General features: G+C 27.6%; 1 protein-coding gene across 3 annotated transcripts in view; it reads left to right on the forward strand.

Moving 5' to 3' along the window:
* The window catches only part of SPoCk (secretory pathway calcium atpase), a 180,424-nt gene extending 164,277 nt beyond the window's left edge, over window positions 1-16,147 (forward strand). For all 3 annotated transcript variants that reach the window (XM_075369352.1, XM_075369353.1, XM_075369350.1), the window contains exons 19-21: window positions 5,848-5,943; window positions 9,154-9,295; window positions 12,137-16,147. In XM_075369352.1, coding sequence (XP_075225467.1) covers window positions 5,848-5,943; window positions 9,154-9,295; window positions 12,137-12,258 — 360 coding nt within the window. In that variant the 3' untranslated portion in view covers window positions 12,259-16,147. The remainder of the gene's footprint in view (window positions 1-5,847; window positions 5,944-9,153; window positions 9,296-12,136) is intronic.
* The last annotated feature ends 1,941 nt before the right edge of the window (window positions 16,148-18,088 follow it).

Here is an 18,088-nt window from a genome sequence, read left to right on the forward strand (position 1 = left end):
TTTATGTCACAATATAGAAATGGTAGATGAAATAAAATACCAGTTTTGAGTTGGAAAAATTACATAAAACAGAGCAAGAATAAATTACTTATATATTCAAGAATGTTTTATGTAACCAAGCTAATTTGTAAGGCAGAAGTACTAAGGAAGCTTTGCTTCCTTAACACTTAGCAAAGTAGGGTATACTTTGCTTTAACTTAATTCAATGTTAGAGTATGATTTAACAATTTGGGGGAAGTACTTATCTTACAGCACCCAAACGTTACACTACAAAAGTTATTTGTTCGACTTAAAGCAAATAAGAGCCGATTAGAATACACTAAACCTCTTATTTGTTTCTCTAAGAATATTACAATTCAGGAATATGTATATTTATAAAGTACTTTTTTATCTTATTAATATAAGAGTTTTTATTTTAGAAGTACTAGTGAAAGAAGTAATACAAAACATACTGAGATGGATCTTAGAAACAAATTGGGTATCCCAATACCTAACCTAGATTGGCAATTTTCAAATTGTTTTTCACATATAAGGCACCAAAATTGTTTTAACTCATTAAAATCAGAAATCATAAAAACATTAAAAGTAAGGAGAAAGTTTTTAAGAATTTCTGCTACAATTGGGAAGTAATAGCCCTTTTTATAATACTTTGGTTAATTTCTATTTATTTACCTTTTCATTTAAGTAGTGTGGTGAGTTTACTTAATTGTTTTATTGTTGTTATATTACTTGAAATATTATCAAGCTGCACAATTTTAATCTATGTAATAATTACATCAATATATATCTATTGATAAAAATAATAATATTGTACTACCTCTATAAATCATGAGACCTTGTCGATGGTGAGAGGACTTGAATACTCAGTGATACAGAGTAGTTGGACCGAAGGTGCAACCATATTGGAGAGGTATCTGTTGAGAAAGCCAGACCAAGGAATGATTCCTGGAAGAGAGCAACAGCTCTTTCAGTAGTTGTTGTTAGGACTTAAACGGCCATATCAACATCACTCAATCTTCTGAGTACTGTGGGACTTAAACGGCCATATCAACATCACTCAATCTTCTGAGTACTGTGCATCTGAAAGTAATGGAAAACTATGGCGGTTTTTTTTTCAAGAAAATGTAGCTCTCTGCATTTTCATGTAATAAAGATGGAGGCGCCTTCCTTGGTAAAATATTCTGGAAGTAAACTAGTCCCCTGTTCCGATCTCCAGGTGGGGGGACTACTAACGAAGGGGTCACCAGAAAATTAATAAATAACATTTTGTGAGTCGGAGCATGGAATGTTGAAGTCTAAAAAAGGTTGGTAGGTTAGAAAATTTTAAGAGGGAAATGGATAGATTAAATGTAGATGTAGTAGGAATTATCAAGGTTCGGTTGGAAGAGGAAAATGACTTTCAGTCAGGTAATTTTAGAATAATTAACTCAGCATCAAATAAAGGCAAGCAGGAGTAGGTTTCATAATGAATAAGAAGATAGGGAAGACAGTAGAATATTTCAAAAAGCTTAGCCGTAGAATCATTGTAATAAGGATAAAATCAAAACCTAAGCCGACAACAATTGTTAACATCTATATGCCTACAAGTACCCATGATTATGATGAGTTAGAATGTGTATATAAAAAAATTGATGAAGTAATTAAACATATAAAAGGTGATGAAAATTTAATAATAGTTTTCGATTCGAATGCAAGCATCGGAAAAGGCAAGGAAGGAAATATTTGTGGGTGAATATGGATAGAACAAAAGGAATGAAAGAAGGGGCCGACTTATTGAGTTTTGCATGAAGTATAATTTAGTAATTACAAACACCCAGTTTAAAAATCATAATAGAAAAATATACACATAGAAAAAGCTTGGTGATACTGCAAGGCATCAGATAGATTATATCACGGTTAAACAAAGATTTAGAAGTGAACTCGTCGACTGCAAAGCATATCCTGGAGCAGACATTGATAGTGATCATAATTTAGTGATAATGAAATGTAGATTGGGATTTAAAAACATGAAGAAACAGTGTCAGATGAATCTGTGTAATTTAAAGAGAAGCTTAAGGAAGAGGAAGTGAAGATTTTTGAGGAAGACATTGCAGGAGGTCTGAGTATAAAGGATAAGGTAGAAAATATAGAAGAAGAATGGGAGAATTTCAGGGAATTCTTAAATCAACAGAAGCAAACTTAGGTGGAACAAAGAGAACTGGTAAAAAACCTTGGATATCAAAGGATATTGCCACTAATGGATGAACATAGAAAGTATAAGAATACCGGTGATAAAGAAGGTATAGGAACTATTGACAATAAACAGGAAGTGCAAATTAATGAAAGAAGAGTGGATTAAAGAAAAGTGTTCAGAAATGGAAAGAGAAATGATCATTGGTAAAATAGATAGAGTATACAGGAGAGTTAAGGAGAATTTTGTGGTACATAAATTAAAATCCAATAATGTGTTAAAGATGGTACACTGATTTATAATATGAAAGAAAGGTCGATAAGTGGGTGGAATATCTTGAAGAATTATTCGGAGAAACTGATATTATAGAGGAAAAAGAGGAGGTTGAAGAAGATGAAAGGGATGTACAGTACTAAGATCTGAATTTAATAGAACATTAAAAGATTGGAATGGCAGAAAGGCTCCTGGAATGGAGAGGATACCTGCAGAATTACTGTGCAGTGCAGGTGAGGAAGTGATAGATAGATTATACAAACTGGTGTGAAATATTTACGAAAACGAAGTTCCGTCATACTTCAAAGAGCATTATTGTCATGATACCAAAGAAAGAAGGAGCAAATAAATGTATAGAATACAGAACAATTAGCTTAACTACTCGTTCATCAAAAATCATAACTAGAATTCTGTAAAGAGGAATTGAGAAGAAAAACAATATTTTTTCAAAATTTTTCATTTAAGCAGTTTACCTATGGCGGCCATTTCTGTTATGATGTGTACACCTATTTTTGTGATTATTAGGGTTTATAGAAAATTCATACTTAAAACTATTGGCCCTGGAAGGACGAAACCAAAAGCAATTCATTCTTATTTTCTCAGGGTAAAAGATAGGTCCAGTGGTTTATTTACCTATCTCTCTTCTTTCTATTATATTAGCCTTGAAAATTCCACCCAGCTGGACCACGTACATAATTTCAAAGTCTCAACAAGACAAAGTGTGTGTATCGATTTGCAAAGTCCTGAGAAAGTTGACCACTTGAACTAACTACAGTGATGGGTCATTCTCACACAATTTCAAGAGAATTATCAGAAGAGATATCACATCTGTTAGTTAACAACACTAAATAATAAACTTTCATTGCTACAAAAACGGGCTATTTCATTGAAGAATAATTACAATTTATTTTTTCTTCGATAGTGATTATAAAAATAAAAATGAATTCTTGAAAAAAGATGTAGCCTACTCATTGAAATCTCAGTTTGGGTAAGTTTTACAAGTGTTTTAGAATCAAAATTGTATTAGGTTACTGGTATTGAATAAGCTATCATTAAATTCATTTATCACAATCAAGTTATCATTATTACAACCTATCATTAACAATTTTAAAAATATTGAAAACATAGGGCTAAATGTAAAAAATGTAAAGTGCAAAGAAGACAAGAAATCCCCCTTGGAGCATTTATTTAGCAAGTCAAAATGGTACCCCTGTTACCAGGTTTTTCATGATTTTTGAGAGGTTATTAATTTTTTATTAGTACAATACACAAGAAACTTTTTTATTTGCCTTAAACGTCTACAAAAACGCTGCAAACTGTGCAGATTTGAGATTCTTATCATCAGAGTTATTTGAAGCCAAAATTTGAATTTAAAAAAAAAAAATTAGTTTCAAAAATTCATAAAACTTTAGGGGTAAGTATATCACCATTAATATTATTTATGGTAAAACTACTAATATATACCTACATATAAAAACAGTAATTCAAATTGTGTATGCCATCCCTGCCTCTTGAAAAAGATTACCAAACGTTTTTCATGTTCAACTTTATTGGTAATTTTCTCAGAAAGAAGAGAGATAAGTAAGTAAACCACTGGACCAATCTTTTACCTTGAGAAAATATGATTAAATTGCTTTTTGTTTCATCCTTCCAGGACAAATAGTTTTTAGTTATGATTTACATAAACCCTTACAATCACAAAAATAGGTATGCGCACCATAATAAAAATGGCTGCCACAGGTAAATTGCTTAAATAAGACATTTAAAAAAAAATAGTTTTAAGGTCCTGAAACATGTAGGAAATAAGTGGATAAGTTTCAATATTTTTTGAATTGGTCAGACAACCAGCTTATATTTCTTGGGACACTTCAAATGAATTGAGCCAGCTGAGAATAAAAAAGATTTAGAAGAAACAGTGAATGGCATGGATGAAGTCCTATCCAAGAATTACCGCATGAAAATAAACAAGAACAAAATGAAAGTAATGAAATTTAGTAGAAATAATGTAGATAGACCACTGAATATAAAAATAAGAAGAGGAAAGACTATGGAGATAGAAGAAGTCTCAGTCTTTGAAAAAATTTTATTAAGATAGGTCAGACTTACTTTCTTGTTTAATAATGACAGAGCTCCTTATAATTTTTTCCAAGAGTTCATAAGTCATCCACACTGTGAATAATTCTGTTTTATATTCTTAGATCAATAGGTGGAAGTTAAAGAACATAAACTAGATCAAATTTAGCAATAATTTAAGAAGTTATACTATTTCTAATTATCAGTAATATTTGAATTAGATAAATTAAACCTGTTTGGATTAAAATTATTTCATGTATCGATCCCTTAATCTTCTGATTCACTAACACACTCTTTAATTTTTTAATGAATATTTTACTGTACATTTCTCATTAGTTCTTTTATTACTCTAAAAACAAACTCAGCTGTGAAAGAATAAAATATTAAAAGCGCTCAACTCAACTAAATAAACACACAATGCTTCTGTAAAGGTATCAGGTGTTAGCTCAGCCATAGCATATTTCTTTGTGGAGGAAAAACTTAGTAGAAGTATGATAGTACGATTTAAATTCATTTATTAAATGATAGGTGTACCATCCCCTAAGGAGGATTATTTTGGTTTGACTATTACAGATAATGAAACTGTTTTCATATTTATTCAGAGATATTACAAAAAAATTTTTTAAATAATGAAATATGTAAAAGATTTACAATACAAGGTACTTTTTATCAAACATTATTAGAAGTAATAAAAAGCAGTTTGAAAGTTATAGATGTTTTATGGCTCTGTTGGTTTTTGTATGATTAATAATAGTTTACATTTGTGTGTAGGCATAAATCAAACTTTTGTAATGTATAATGTATTATAATGAAATATAATAAATAGGACTTGTACAACTTTATTGTAGTATATTACATACTGTATGTTGTGAATAACATTTCTCATGATAACTCGGAACATAAAGAATGAAAAATAAAATAATAGATACATTGGTTTTGGGTAAGACTGTAAATGCCATCCTTTATAATCTTAAAGTTCTAAAACACCTAGAATATCTCAGGAGTAGCATCTTGGTGTGAAAGAAGGGAAAAATATGTACAGCAAAGTCCATGTTTAATTCTTGTTCTTGTAGATCAGCCAAGTTAAAAAACATTCAAGTTTTATTGCATGTTGCCTTTTTTTTTTAATATATTTTTATCGTAGTGTTGTTTCTTTACTAAATGCAGTACAAAATTGTATTTTTTTAATTGATCTGATGATCTGAAGTGTTTTATTTTTGTAATTTTTAATAGATATATAAATTATGACTGAGATAATATTGACCTGTTACTTAATGCTATAATATTTATATAAATTAACCAAAATTTTCATTTTTTATTTTTTATTTTAGATGAGCGACAATCAGATAACTCCCAGGGATACAACAATGACTTTTACATGTTTTGTGTTTTTTGATATGTTTAATGCCCTTAGTTGTCGCTCTCAGGTATGTATTTTAACAAATCTTTAATTTTAATATCTTATTTTAAATAAATAAATAAGTAAAATTATTCTTTCTATTACAATTTTGTTATATTGATGCATGTTGCTGTGTCAGTCATTAAGTATTTTTATTAAATACACATGTTTCTTCATAAGCTTCATAAGGATTTTCTTTGTGCAATCTATTGTTTAATACAATCTCCATGAATTGTTAGTACATGCTCAAGTTGCTTCTTTCTGTTGTTGTCTCTGCAAAACTGCAGAATGAAATAAAATGCGTTGTTAACCTTGATGGGTAGACTCCTAAATAATTATATTTCCAGCACAAAAAGTGCAATCAATATGATCTTAATATTGTGGAAATGTTTATTGTGCTTATTTACTTGTAGAAGTGATATACTCGTCCACTGTAATGATTGTACTTTAGTCTCAATTTTGTTACTGTACACCTCAATTAATTTTCTCTTTGTCAGCTATCATGTCAGAAATTTTGCTGCAACCCAATGTTTTGTTTCACTCAACCAAAAATTAATATTTTTAACTTTTTCAAGATGATTGTAATCAGATAATTTTTCACTGTTCATTATTTGAAGCAGTTACAATATATATTTCCTTATGGATTCTTGTTGTAAGTTTTCTTTTGTGTTTTAAAAACCTCAATGAAAGTTTTCTCCAATTAAAAAAAAAATTAATATGCCAACATAAATTATTTAACTACAATCGCTGCTAATTAAAATTATACTATCATGCAGCATTTACATAATATAATATAGGAATACATGACAGAAACAAATTTTCTTTAAATAACTTACCTTCGTTCATGATAATCTATGGCAAAGGTCCAAAATTATTTTTTGCAATGTTTTTAGCCAACATTTTATCATATTATTTGTTGACCCGAATTCATGCCATCCACATTGCAGGAACTGTTACTGTATGTTATATTCATAATTTTTGCTCTATATTAATAAATAATTAGAAAAAAAATTTTAATTAAAAAACAGATTATTTATAAGAAAAAAATTATAATTAAGATTACAACCCAACCCAACCATCTCTTAAGATACTTTACACATTTTTATGAAAACTGTTGAAACACCTACCAGAACACAAACCTGGTTTGTCTTTACAAGTGCTATATATAAAAATTGTACTATTATTTGTTTTCCAATTTTTTTTTTTTTTTTTAATTGTATCTTCAGTTTTTGTACTGTAGTATTGCAACATTATGTTGAGTTGACACTTGGTGTTTCTATTGATGGAAGTGACTCAAGCACTGTCAGCCAAAAATCATAGACTGTACTTTTTGGTCCATCATTATTTGAATTCATATTATCGTAGCCCATTGGGCTGGATGGTCCAGTGTTTAACTCATCGTCAGAAATCAGTTGTTTAAAAGCTGATTTTCAAAGTCGAAAATTCTGAGTTTCAAATACTAGATAGTGGATACTGGTGTACGTTGGTGGTTGGGATTAAATTAATCACTTATCTCAGGTATGGTCGGGTTGAGTCTGTACAAGACTAGTATATCTCGTTTGCATGTCACATATCACTGTATCCTCATCTCACTGGGCCATGGGGAAGGTTCACTATTTAAACAGGTTGCAGTGTGAAAAACAGGAAAATAAAAAAGATATCTATATTTAAGGGGTTATTGACCAGTAATGGCTGAAGAATGTGAATGAAATTCTTTTTATACCATATCTAAGCTTTTTACATTCACATGGCTAGTAAGAAAGCAACTGACCTCCATGATTGATACCTTACATAACGGAAAGGTATCAATCATTTTACTTGGACCTGGTTTCTGTTTTTTATAGTGCTTATTTACAAAAGTGACCATATCATTTTTGTGTTAGAAGTTTATATAATATCCGTTCTCTTATCCTACTATTTACCAACCATAAATCTACTAGTATATTGCCCCTTCCTAAAATTTCTACCAGTCATGGATGGTTGATTATATTTTCTATCGACACACATTGTACCAGTGCAATAAGTTTCTTTTGACAGTAAGTGAACGCAAGACTGGAGACTTCCACAATTGGTGGAATTCTCTAAACATTGGCATGACCACTTTTCTTTTTATATGATCCTTCCTCACAGAAGATCATTTTTTTCACTGTAAATAATGAATCTTAAATTTAGGCCATGAAGTTCGGAAGGGAAAAAATGTTAATCCTGTACTTTTTTTTTTTGTTGTTTTATGCATTGGCATATCACCAACCTCTTCTCTATGAAACCATCTCTTTATCAATAGCAAGTTCTCTGGTAGGAAAAAATCTCAAGAATTTTATTGTTACTGTGCTATTTATTGCTATACAGCTATCAAATTATATAGTTATTTATCAATGGCCTCACTTTATGAAGATGCTCTGTGACATTGTTTGTATTTCTTACAAAATGTAGACACCTCACAATTAAAAGGAATCTGTCATACCTCATACCTATGTACTGGTGAAAGCATTGCCAATTAAATAATCGATATGTCTTCTTTATCTTGAAGAAGTTTCATCATTATGGTTTCAGTATATAACAGTAAACCAGTTTTTTAGGTTCATCAACTGTCAATTTTTTAAACTATGTTGTATATTATTTGGCTGTATCTATTTGTTTTTGTTAGAGATATTTACAAGAAATAAAATATCACATGAAGTGTTAAAATAGTCAATTGGTTGTGCATCTGCAGCAAGTGGGAATATCATTTTAATTTCCCTGTTAAATGGGATATTTTTAAAGTCACTGGTCGCATTATACTTCACTAGATTTAATTTGTTATCCACAACATTAAACTACACTGGCCTGAATCCGAATCATGTGCGGAAGATTAAGATTCTGCCATCATGACCTGTAAATGAGTTATCTGCTTGTAAGGTATGTTCTTCATGAACCAGATCTGGGTCATTAGCAGTGAATGTGTTAATATGCTTCATCTTCTTGTCATGAAACATCTGAAGTAACATTCAAGCCAGAATAAAATGAAATAAGAATGCAGGTAGCATAAGAGAGTTGCTATAAAATTCTTCTAAACAGCTTCATGAGATGTATAAATTATTATATAACATAATTCAGACAATTATTTTCCAGATTAATTTTTTTTGTAAACAAGCTTGTATGTTTTACAAGTATAGTGTATATTAGTACTTTGTATACTGTGTTTAAGAAATTATGTGATTTTTTTTTTCATGTATAAAAAGGTAACAATTTTTTTCAGACAAAATCAGTATTCACCATTGGGTTATTTACAAATAAAATGTTTTTGGTTGCTGTAAGCGTATCTGTGATTGGTCAGCTTCTGGTCATTTATTTCCCACCTCTTCAATACACATTTCAAACTGAAGCTCTTACTCTCTATGGTAAATTACCTTACATTTTTTATTTATTTATTTTTTATTTTTTGTAATATTTCATTCTGAATTGTACGTATATTTCTTTTATTTTTATTATATTTAAGAATGTCAAATTCCTTAATATAAAATATTTATAAATATGTGCAATATTATTATTAACGCAATTATTTTTTTTATAATCACAGTTTTTGAATAATAAAAGATGTAGTGAAATAAAATTTTAGGGATTGCAAAATGGATTGTTTTAGTTGAATGTTGATTAAATTGGGAAAAAAATCTCTCTACTTTTAATATAATCGTACAGATTTTTACTTCCAGAAATTAAATAATGCAAAATTTCTTTTGGAATGAAAAAATTAACGAACAAATTTAGGATTTGTGTCTTTATCTAAAATAAGATTATTATTTGGATTGAAAAAATTGAATACTGGTTTTCAGTGAATAAATCTTTTTCTTAACATAAAAAAAGTTTACATCAAAGTAAAGTGCACAAAATTTTATACTTGAACAATCTTTTGTGTAAATATGTTAATGTAATCAATTATCACATGCAATGCCATGGAATTTCCTAAATTCTGTTTCATTCAAAAGTTTATAAATCCTAAGAAATAATTTAAATTTCACAAATCAGCAGGGGATAATGAAATTACCCCAGTAAGAAAAGAGTACTTATAGACAGTGTTATTGAACAATACTCATCGGAAAATAAATGTATTTATTTATTTTATTATATTTGTCAAGAAATTTCTGCAGGATTAAACATAACATTACACATAGGTTTTTGAAATTAATAATATGATTATGTCCTTATAAAGTTGTTTTAAACATGAACAAGTAAGCTATTTCTTACTTTTTCTTTTATATAAAAAAATTGTTTTTGTTGTTATAATTGTATACATTTTATCACACTTATTTATATTAAACTAGGATGTGTGGATTTTAACTTTAAATAATATTAGTATTTTCCAATAAGTTTTTATGAATATATATATATATATATATATATATATATGTGTGTGTGTGTGTGTGTGTGTGTGTGTGTGTTTGTGCAGAAGTCACATACATCTGATAATTGGCTGCTGTTAAAGAAATGTTACCGTGAAATAAATTACATAAGTGTTTTAATGCTACTGAATGTAACTAGTTCTAATAATAGTCATTATTGCTTAGATCAGTAGTTCATTTTTTCTGGTTTTAGGTAGAGTTCATAAGAAAGCTACGTATTGTGTAATGGGTACTATGATTCGACTTCCAGGAAATTTCAACATATCTTCGCGTTTCACATCCCTCAGACCCCAATACAACCATCAGTTCTAAAATTTATATATATTTCATTTTCTTGTGGACACGATAACTGCCGTAATTTTGCACCGATCACTTTCAAATTGAGGATACATAAAATATAATGACCCAAAATCACAATCAAGTTTGGTAATGGGCAAAATCGGACCATAGGGATAGAAATGGGGCTTTTTAAAAAAAAAAAAAAATCACTAACATTTTTATTAAGTAAAATATTGAATTCATTTAAAGTTTCTACTATTCTTTGGGTAAGGGCCTAAAACTTATCTAGTAAAGTTTTTTGTTATCACCAACTATTGGCCCAGGGGGTGGAAAAAATTGGGTTTCGAAGACAAAAAAAAATCATACTTCCCTTAATAGGTACAGTATCAAATTGGTTTAAGTGATTGTTAGTTCTCTAAACAACTACCTAAAACTTTTGTCAGATACAATTTTTGATATCACCAACCTTTACGGCAAGGGTTGATGAAAATGTTGCTGGAATTGTAAAAAGATGGGGCTTGTTGTACGCTAAACATGTGAAACTTTTTTCACATGCAACCATGGTCATATTGAATAAATTAGAAGTTTTTCTTAACTTTTAGGTGAAAATCTTTTTTATCACTACTTAGCACCGGTGAAATCTACCTTCGCCTTCCAGCATGCAAAAGGGATTTTCTAATATTAGTTCTTATTAGAACAATAGTGCACTAAGATTAATTGTCATTACATAGATGAAGTTTATATAAGCATTTTATTACTAGGTAGAACGATTTGCAAATACAACACTACAGCTTGATAATAAAAAAATTCTGTACTGTGTAGATTATATAAAAAAAATTAAGTGAAAAGAATTTTTCCTTTTCACCTTTTTATCTTTTTAAATAGGCTTTTGGAAAATGTTTTTCTTTCTGACAAATTTAAAATAGTTTTAAAAAATTGCTAATTTTTGTTACTGCAAGTTCTCTCTTTTTTGTAGCAAAATAGTTGCTTTGGATAAGATTCAAAATGAGTAAGTCCAATTTTATTATCAATTTCTTCAGAATTACTCTACTGACAAGTATTGCTTTTACAGATTTTACAATTTCATCGTTGTCTAAAAGTGAAAGCATTAATTTATCAGAATCCCATTCTTATGCACCTTCCTAAACAATTTTTAATCTGGGACTGAATAATGTTTAGTTATCACATTTAATATTTTTAACTCCATCATATTCAGTTTTGAGTTATTTTTTGTGTTTCACTTGACATATATTGATTATAATTTTTGAGGTCAGGAAGAAAAATTATGAACTCTTGTAACCTCTACTACTATTTTTTATGTTGCTTCTTCCCTGAACTTCTGCTTCCAAAGTTGTAGTTTATTATGAGTACTCTCCTTTGTTTTTTTTACATGCTGCTGGAATTGTTATGATCTACAGTCTTAAAAATAAAATATGTTTACAATCTTATTTCATAAATTTTTGTTGTAGATTAAACAGTCTTTGTGTATATTTAGTTTTTAAAAAGAAAGGCTGTTAAAAAATTAATGACTTGGTTTTATTTATTGGTTTATTTTTCTTACAGATATGATATTCCTGGTATCACTTACATCAACTGTATTTATTGTATCAGAAATAAAGAAACTGTTGGAACGTCAATTGGAACGCAGACGCCATGCACCAAAATCAAGCATGGACTTTGTATGACAGTCAAAGGGTCCCAGAAGTAAACTGAGAGTAGACTAAAAGCTATTAATTAGCATAATATCCCTCAACCCAGGATCCCATTGCAAACTCCCAGGATGTTATAATTTTAAAAAAAATCTTGGATCGTGTTTGCTTAACTGGTTGTATACTTTCTTTATTTATAACCAGTATTAATTAATAAGTTCCTCTTAATATTTATATTTATGTAGTATAAATAATTAAGTTCTAAGTTAAACTGATATTTTTTTTATAGATATATTAATTTTGTCTCCTTTTTTTCACTGATGTAAAATACAGATCTATTAATTTGAATATTATATTAATATTTTTCCTGGAGTCATAATATTTTATGGTGTAAAAATTAATTGCATTAAATAATGCCGTTAAATCTTAAGAGTTTTTAATTAAAAAAGTAATTAAAATTGAAAATTACTGAAAATAAACAATAAATGACATAAGAACATCAATTACATTTCATTATTTATGATCAAATGACATAGTGATATTAATATTCTAATTCTTTTTTTCATTCATTTCAAAAAAAAAATGATAAATAATTTTAAAAAATAGAGTGTACAAAGAAGTGATTATTGATTGGCAGCTATTATATATAAGTAATAACTATTTTAGTTTAATGGTGGTTAATTTTTCATTTTGTTACTGCAATTGTTCATACATCTATATTTATACTAGAATAAACAAAATGATGTTTGCAATGATACCTGATAAAAAATACAGCCTTTTTCCATCAGCTAAATTAAAAACAGCTTAACAGTAAAAAAATAAAAAGTAAATGAGAAATTTATTTTTGTTGGGTCAATTTATGATTTGAATTGAAACTAGTGTTGCAATTTATAGTGTTTATGAATTTTGGATATAGAAAAAAAAATTTATGAGAACATTGAATATTAATTTTACTTTATAAATAGTACTTTACATTTTTTGAGTCGCTTGTAAATAATAGCATATTTTAATTCTTAAAATTATATAAATTTTTGTAACTTTATGTGCAATTCTTTTTTAATGCATAATTTTCTTGCGTTTATTAATGTGATGGTATTTTATTTATTTTTTACTTCACAAAAATTAAAGATGTGCATGTATATTAATGTAACTAAATTATTTTCAATCAGAACAAATCTTTAAGTTTTGTTATTTATTTAGTCTATTTTATAACTTTTTTTGGACTATATCTATATTTTGTTACATTAATAAATTTTCTGAAAATTAAGAGTAACAATGTGATACTAATACGTGCAAGAAAATCTCTTAAGATAATTTTAACTTTAAGTTTATAATATAAATTCTTAACTGTTTACTATTTATTATATGATCAATTTTTTCCCCTTTAAGTAAATTTATTTTAAAAGTATATTAAAAGTTTTTTTATAAAGAAGTTGATCCTTTGGTATCATTCAGTGATGTTTTTTTTTGTTTTATTTTATAAAAAATGATGTGCTCAAAAGTTTGGAAAGTTTAATTAAAGATTTTATACGTATTTTGGAAAGTAGTATTAAGAGTTTAGGATAACTTTGGACGTACTGTAATTACTTTTTAATATTAGTTTTATTTACTTTTTATTATTATTACCTGATCCTTATCTGGTTAATAAAAGGCTATTTATATGTCTAATTAAATTATCTAACAAAACAGTAATAATATATTTTCACATAAAAATATTTTTTTCTGATTTTTTTTTCATAACTGCTGAATGTTTAATCTATTAGTAAAATATAAATAATATTTTAAAAGACCTGTTTTTGCAATCATTAAAGTTTTTTATTTCCTATAATATTGTATAAAGAAATAATACCGAATATAAGTTGAAAAATTTCACGTAAACAAAACGTTAAAGAATGGAAAAGTAAACAGGTTTTGAAAATCAGTTTTATAAATAAATATGAAATAATAAATGTAATATGCTGTAAATTTGAATGGCACACCTACTTAAGAAATTTTTTTTCTTAATTACCAGTGGGTGATTAACTTCATTTATAGGTTAATAGCTAGTTTATTAAATTAAAATGTTTTGCCATGGTCTTATTTTATGCATTTACTTAAAGTTGTTTGAAACCCTTTGATTGTCATTAGTTTCATTTCAAGTATGCTTTACATCATAAGTAATCAGTAATGCTTTATATAGCTGTTTACTTTTGTACATTCATCTTTTATGGTGTAGTGTTTTAAACGTAAAAATGATTCATCCTTCACAGTAATCTTTTTTCTGCATTTTAATACTAAATTGGTAGTTACATGTACTAACAAGTATGAATTTTGTTTAATTTCTCATATGGAAATTCTCTGCTACAATACATTACACGTTGAATGTAATTTTACTGCAATTAAAAAAAGAAAAAACTGTATACACAATATTAATCTCTCACTATATTTAATGTATTATTGTGTAAAAATTACATTGTTATGGATAGTATGATAAATATTAATAGATTGAAAACAAAATAAATTTGAAGTACATTCTTTGGTATAAGATTAAATGTGGTTTTGATTTTTATTTTGATCTTACCACAAATTACAAAAAAAATCTAAACAAGAACATTGTTATAACCACAAAGTAAAGATTTTATGTTTAATGCATATATTGCAATATATTATTTAAACGTCTGAAAACGGTGCTAATAAAATAGTTAAATATATTAATATGTAGCTAATTCTTATTTAGTTAGAAATAAAAAGAGAAATTAATAATATTTTAACTGACGTGAACATACCATTTATGTCAAACTGCTCTAAAGAATTAAACTTTGAAAACGGTACACTACATTAGTTTTTGAGAAGGAGGATTTATAATTATTTACAACTGTTTTTTTTTTTCATTGACCTGGTTAGCGATATTAGGAAACAAAGTTTACATTCTCAAATAACCATTTGCCTAGGGATTTGCAGAAAATAATGAATGAATTTTGTTAAGCTAATTATTAAATAACTAAATTTATTAATCAAACTGTTTAATTTATGCTATCAGGTAAAAACAGTGTCATGGACATCTTGTCCCTAGACACAAGATGAACCGTTGTAGTTTATGCTGATAATTGAGCCTCATTTACTGGAGTCCAGCATTAATAAAAGTAATTGTGTAGTACATAATTGAGAGGTAGACAATGTTTTATAAGATTACCTCTTTTGGGGAAAAAATAGATCATTTAAGTTAGTTAGAAGAGTAATAATTATAACGTGCCCCAGACTGATGATGAAGTTTCTTTAATTTGTTGAGAGTTATCTGTTTACTTAGTCAAAATATACCTTCATTGAAATAACATGATTTTATGTTTAACATCATTTCATTTCATGCGGAGTTTCGTTTCATTCAGTTGTAGAGTTTTTGTCAAACTTGTAAAAGTGCTTTATAAAAATTATTTTTAGATAAAATTTATTATAACCGTGAAAGTTTTTTAAGTGTATTAGTTTTTTGTGTTGTTATATTACAGGGTAAAAGTATTTTATATTTATATTAAATCTATGTATTAGTATAAAAACAGTTATCAGTTAATTTTTGTAATTTTATTATTTTAATTTTACTTTGAGTTGTTTGATGTGTCAGTATTACATGCTAAATGTAATTGTTATATTTTATATTTGTTACAAGCTGAGTATTTTAATCTATGTGGTATTCATGATTTGTTTCATATATGTTTATATTGTGTTTTTTTACCATTTATTTTCCTTTTCTTAACTAAAATAATGGCTAAATTTTGAGTTGAACAAATTTTCATGAATTATCTGTGGAGGTATTCAACTAGTATTTAAGTGTTGTAAAAATTTTAAATAAATCTTATTTTATTTTATTTTTATTTTCTTCTTTTTTTTAATTTTTTTATTATTTTACATGGCACATACATGCATAAATATAGATGGTGATATAGAATGTTGAGTAATGTCAAGTTTTATTTATAACTCGCATATAATCTCTGTCCATTGGATAGTTGATGAACCTTATTGAGGAAGTGATGGTTCATACTATCAATTTCTTTCTGATTCATGTAGTTATGTATTCATTCATTGTGTAGGTGCTTAAATTTTATATTATTATTTTATTGTAAAAGATTGACTGAGTTTTAGTTAATTTTAGCTAACCTGCTGTTTAGATACTAATGCTTGTTTGAAGGTTGTGCTGTGGTTGTTTATCCATGAATAAAAAGAAAAAACTTGCCTTGCAAAGTAATGTTTATTGTAATGGATATATTCTATTTACCCACATTTCTAGCCAAAGTTTTTATGAATATTATTTATACAGTATTCAATTTGATTTATTCTAGATATTAGTAGTATTTGTTTAAAATTAAACAAATAAGAAATATCGCTAATTCTTGTGAGATTTTCTTAAAATATAAATGTTGGTCTCTAACATTATCACTAACGTATAAGTAATTATTAATTGCTAATATTTTTTTTTTTTCAAGATCATGTAATATTGTTGCAGAGCAATATATTTCTCTTTGTAATTAGTGCCCAACTAACTTGAAGCTGTAATTCAGTTTTATTGGTGGAAAACAATTTTACTGTGAAAATTCTTCCATAAATGTATGAGATTATGGATAAAATGTGTAACTTGAGTATAAAGTTACACATTTTTATCGTTTTTTTAGAACTGTTACTAAAAAAAAAAATACTAGAAAGAATGTTTTGGCTATCCCATATTAATAGCACATAGTTTGATTGAAAGAGAAAATCATTCAAGTTTCTGAATTATGTTGTGTATTTTCAAATATTTATCATAAGTAATTCATAATAATAAGAAAAAATTATGAAAATTACCCAAACAAATAAAACTACTGTGATTTTACTATAAAACTAGTATAGATTTGCTTTTCATTTTCAAATAAATTGCATCAATGGGTAGTTCAATTCACTGGTGGGAAAATTGTATACAGGCAGACCTTTGAAGTGTGTGAGATGGTGCATGTGGTATATGTGGGAGAATAATATGTGCACATTAATTCTTTTTCTTTATAATACAATTTTAATTGGTTTTGATTTTATTTCAGAATACCTTACTTTTTAAAAACCGTTTCTCATTTTTAATGCAATTGTGAGTAGGCTAGTTGCTGTTGGGGTGGTTGGAATATGGTGTAACTTTCTCTATATTAGGTAACACCCCCTTCGATGTAGTTTAATGTTTCCTATATTGTTTAAGAGCAAAACAGTAATTTTTGTTTCTTTTTTTAATTCTAATGTCCAAGGTGACTTCATAACACAATTAAGTTTATTTTGTTTCTACTTGAACAAACGTAACCACTTATCATGGAATTTTGTAAAATTAGCAAAAAGTAACATAACATCTTTAGATGTACTTTTTTTTAGGTAGAAAAGGATGCATTTAGTTGTAGAATTTATAACTTCAAACTCTGCTGCTCAGATCTAACCCAATTAGTTCAGACACAGTGATTAGTCTTTAAACAGCACAAATAATTAAACCTCTAGAACTGAATCTCATGGGTAACATAACCATTTTCCAGTTAAAAGTAACTGCACACTGCACTTTTAATTAGATTTAAACCAGAGTCAAAATTGAGTGCAACAATAACAGATTGAATATCAGAGTATATATATATTTTTTTTTAACTTTAATAGTTCTGCAAAAGTAGCCATGCTGTTTTTTTTTTTCAACTTTCTTCAATCAGGTTACCTGTAATTTAATACCTGACAAATGTTATGCTAAATAATAACCAATCTCTGATTATGATGTAATTATGTTCAGATATGTATATACATGAATACTGCATTATTTATATTTACATCCCTTGTTTATAGTGTACATTCCAAATGCATAATAGAAATCATTTTTTTTAATAATAAGATAATTTCCTGTAGT

This window comes from Lycorma delicatula, chromosome 6, assembly GCF_047948215.1.
Source record: "Lycorma delicatula isolate Av1 chromosome 6, ASM4794821v1, whole genome shotgun sequence".
NCBI classification, from domain to species: domain Eukaryota; kingdom Metazoa; phylum Arthropoda; class Insecta; order Hemiptera; family Fulgoridae; genus Lycorma; species Lycorma delicatula.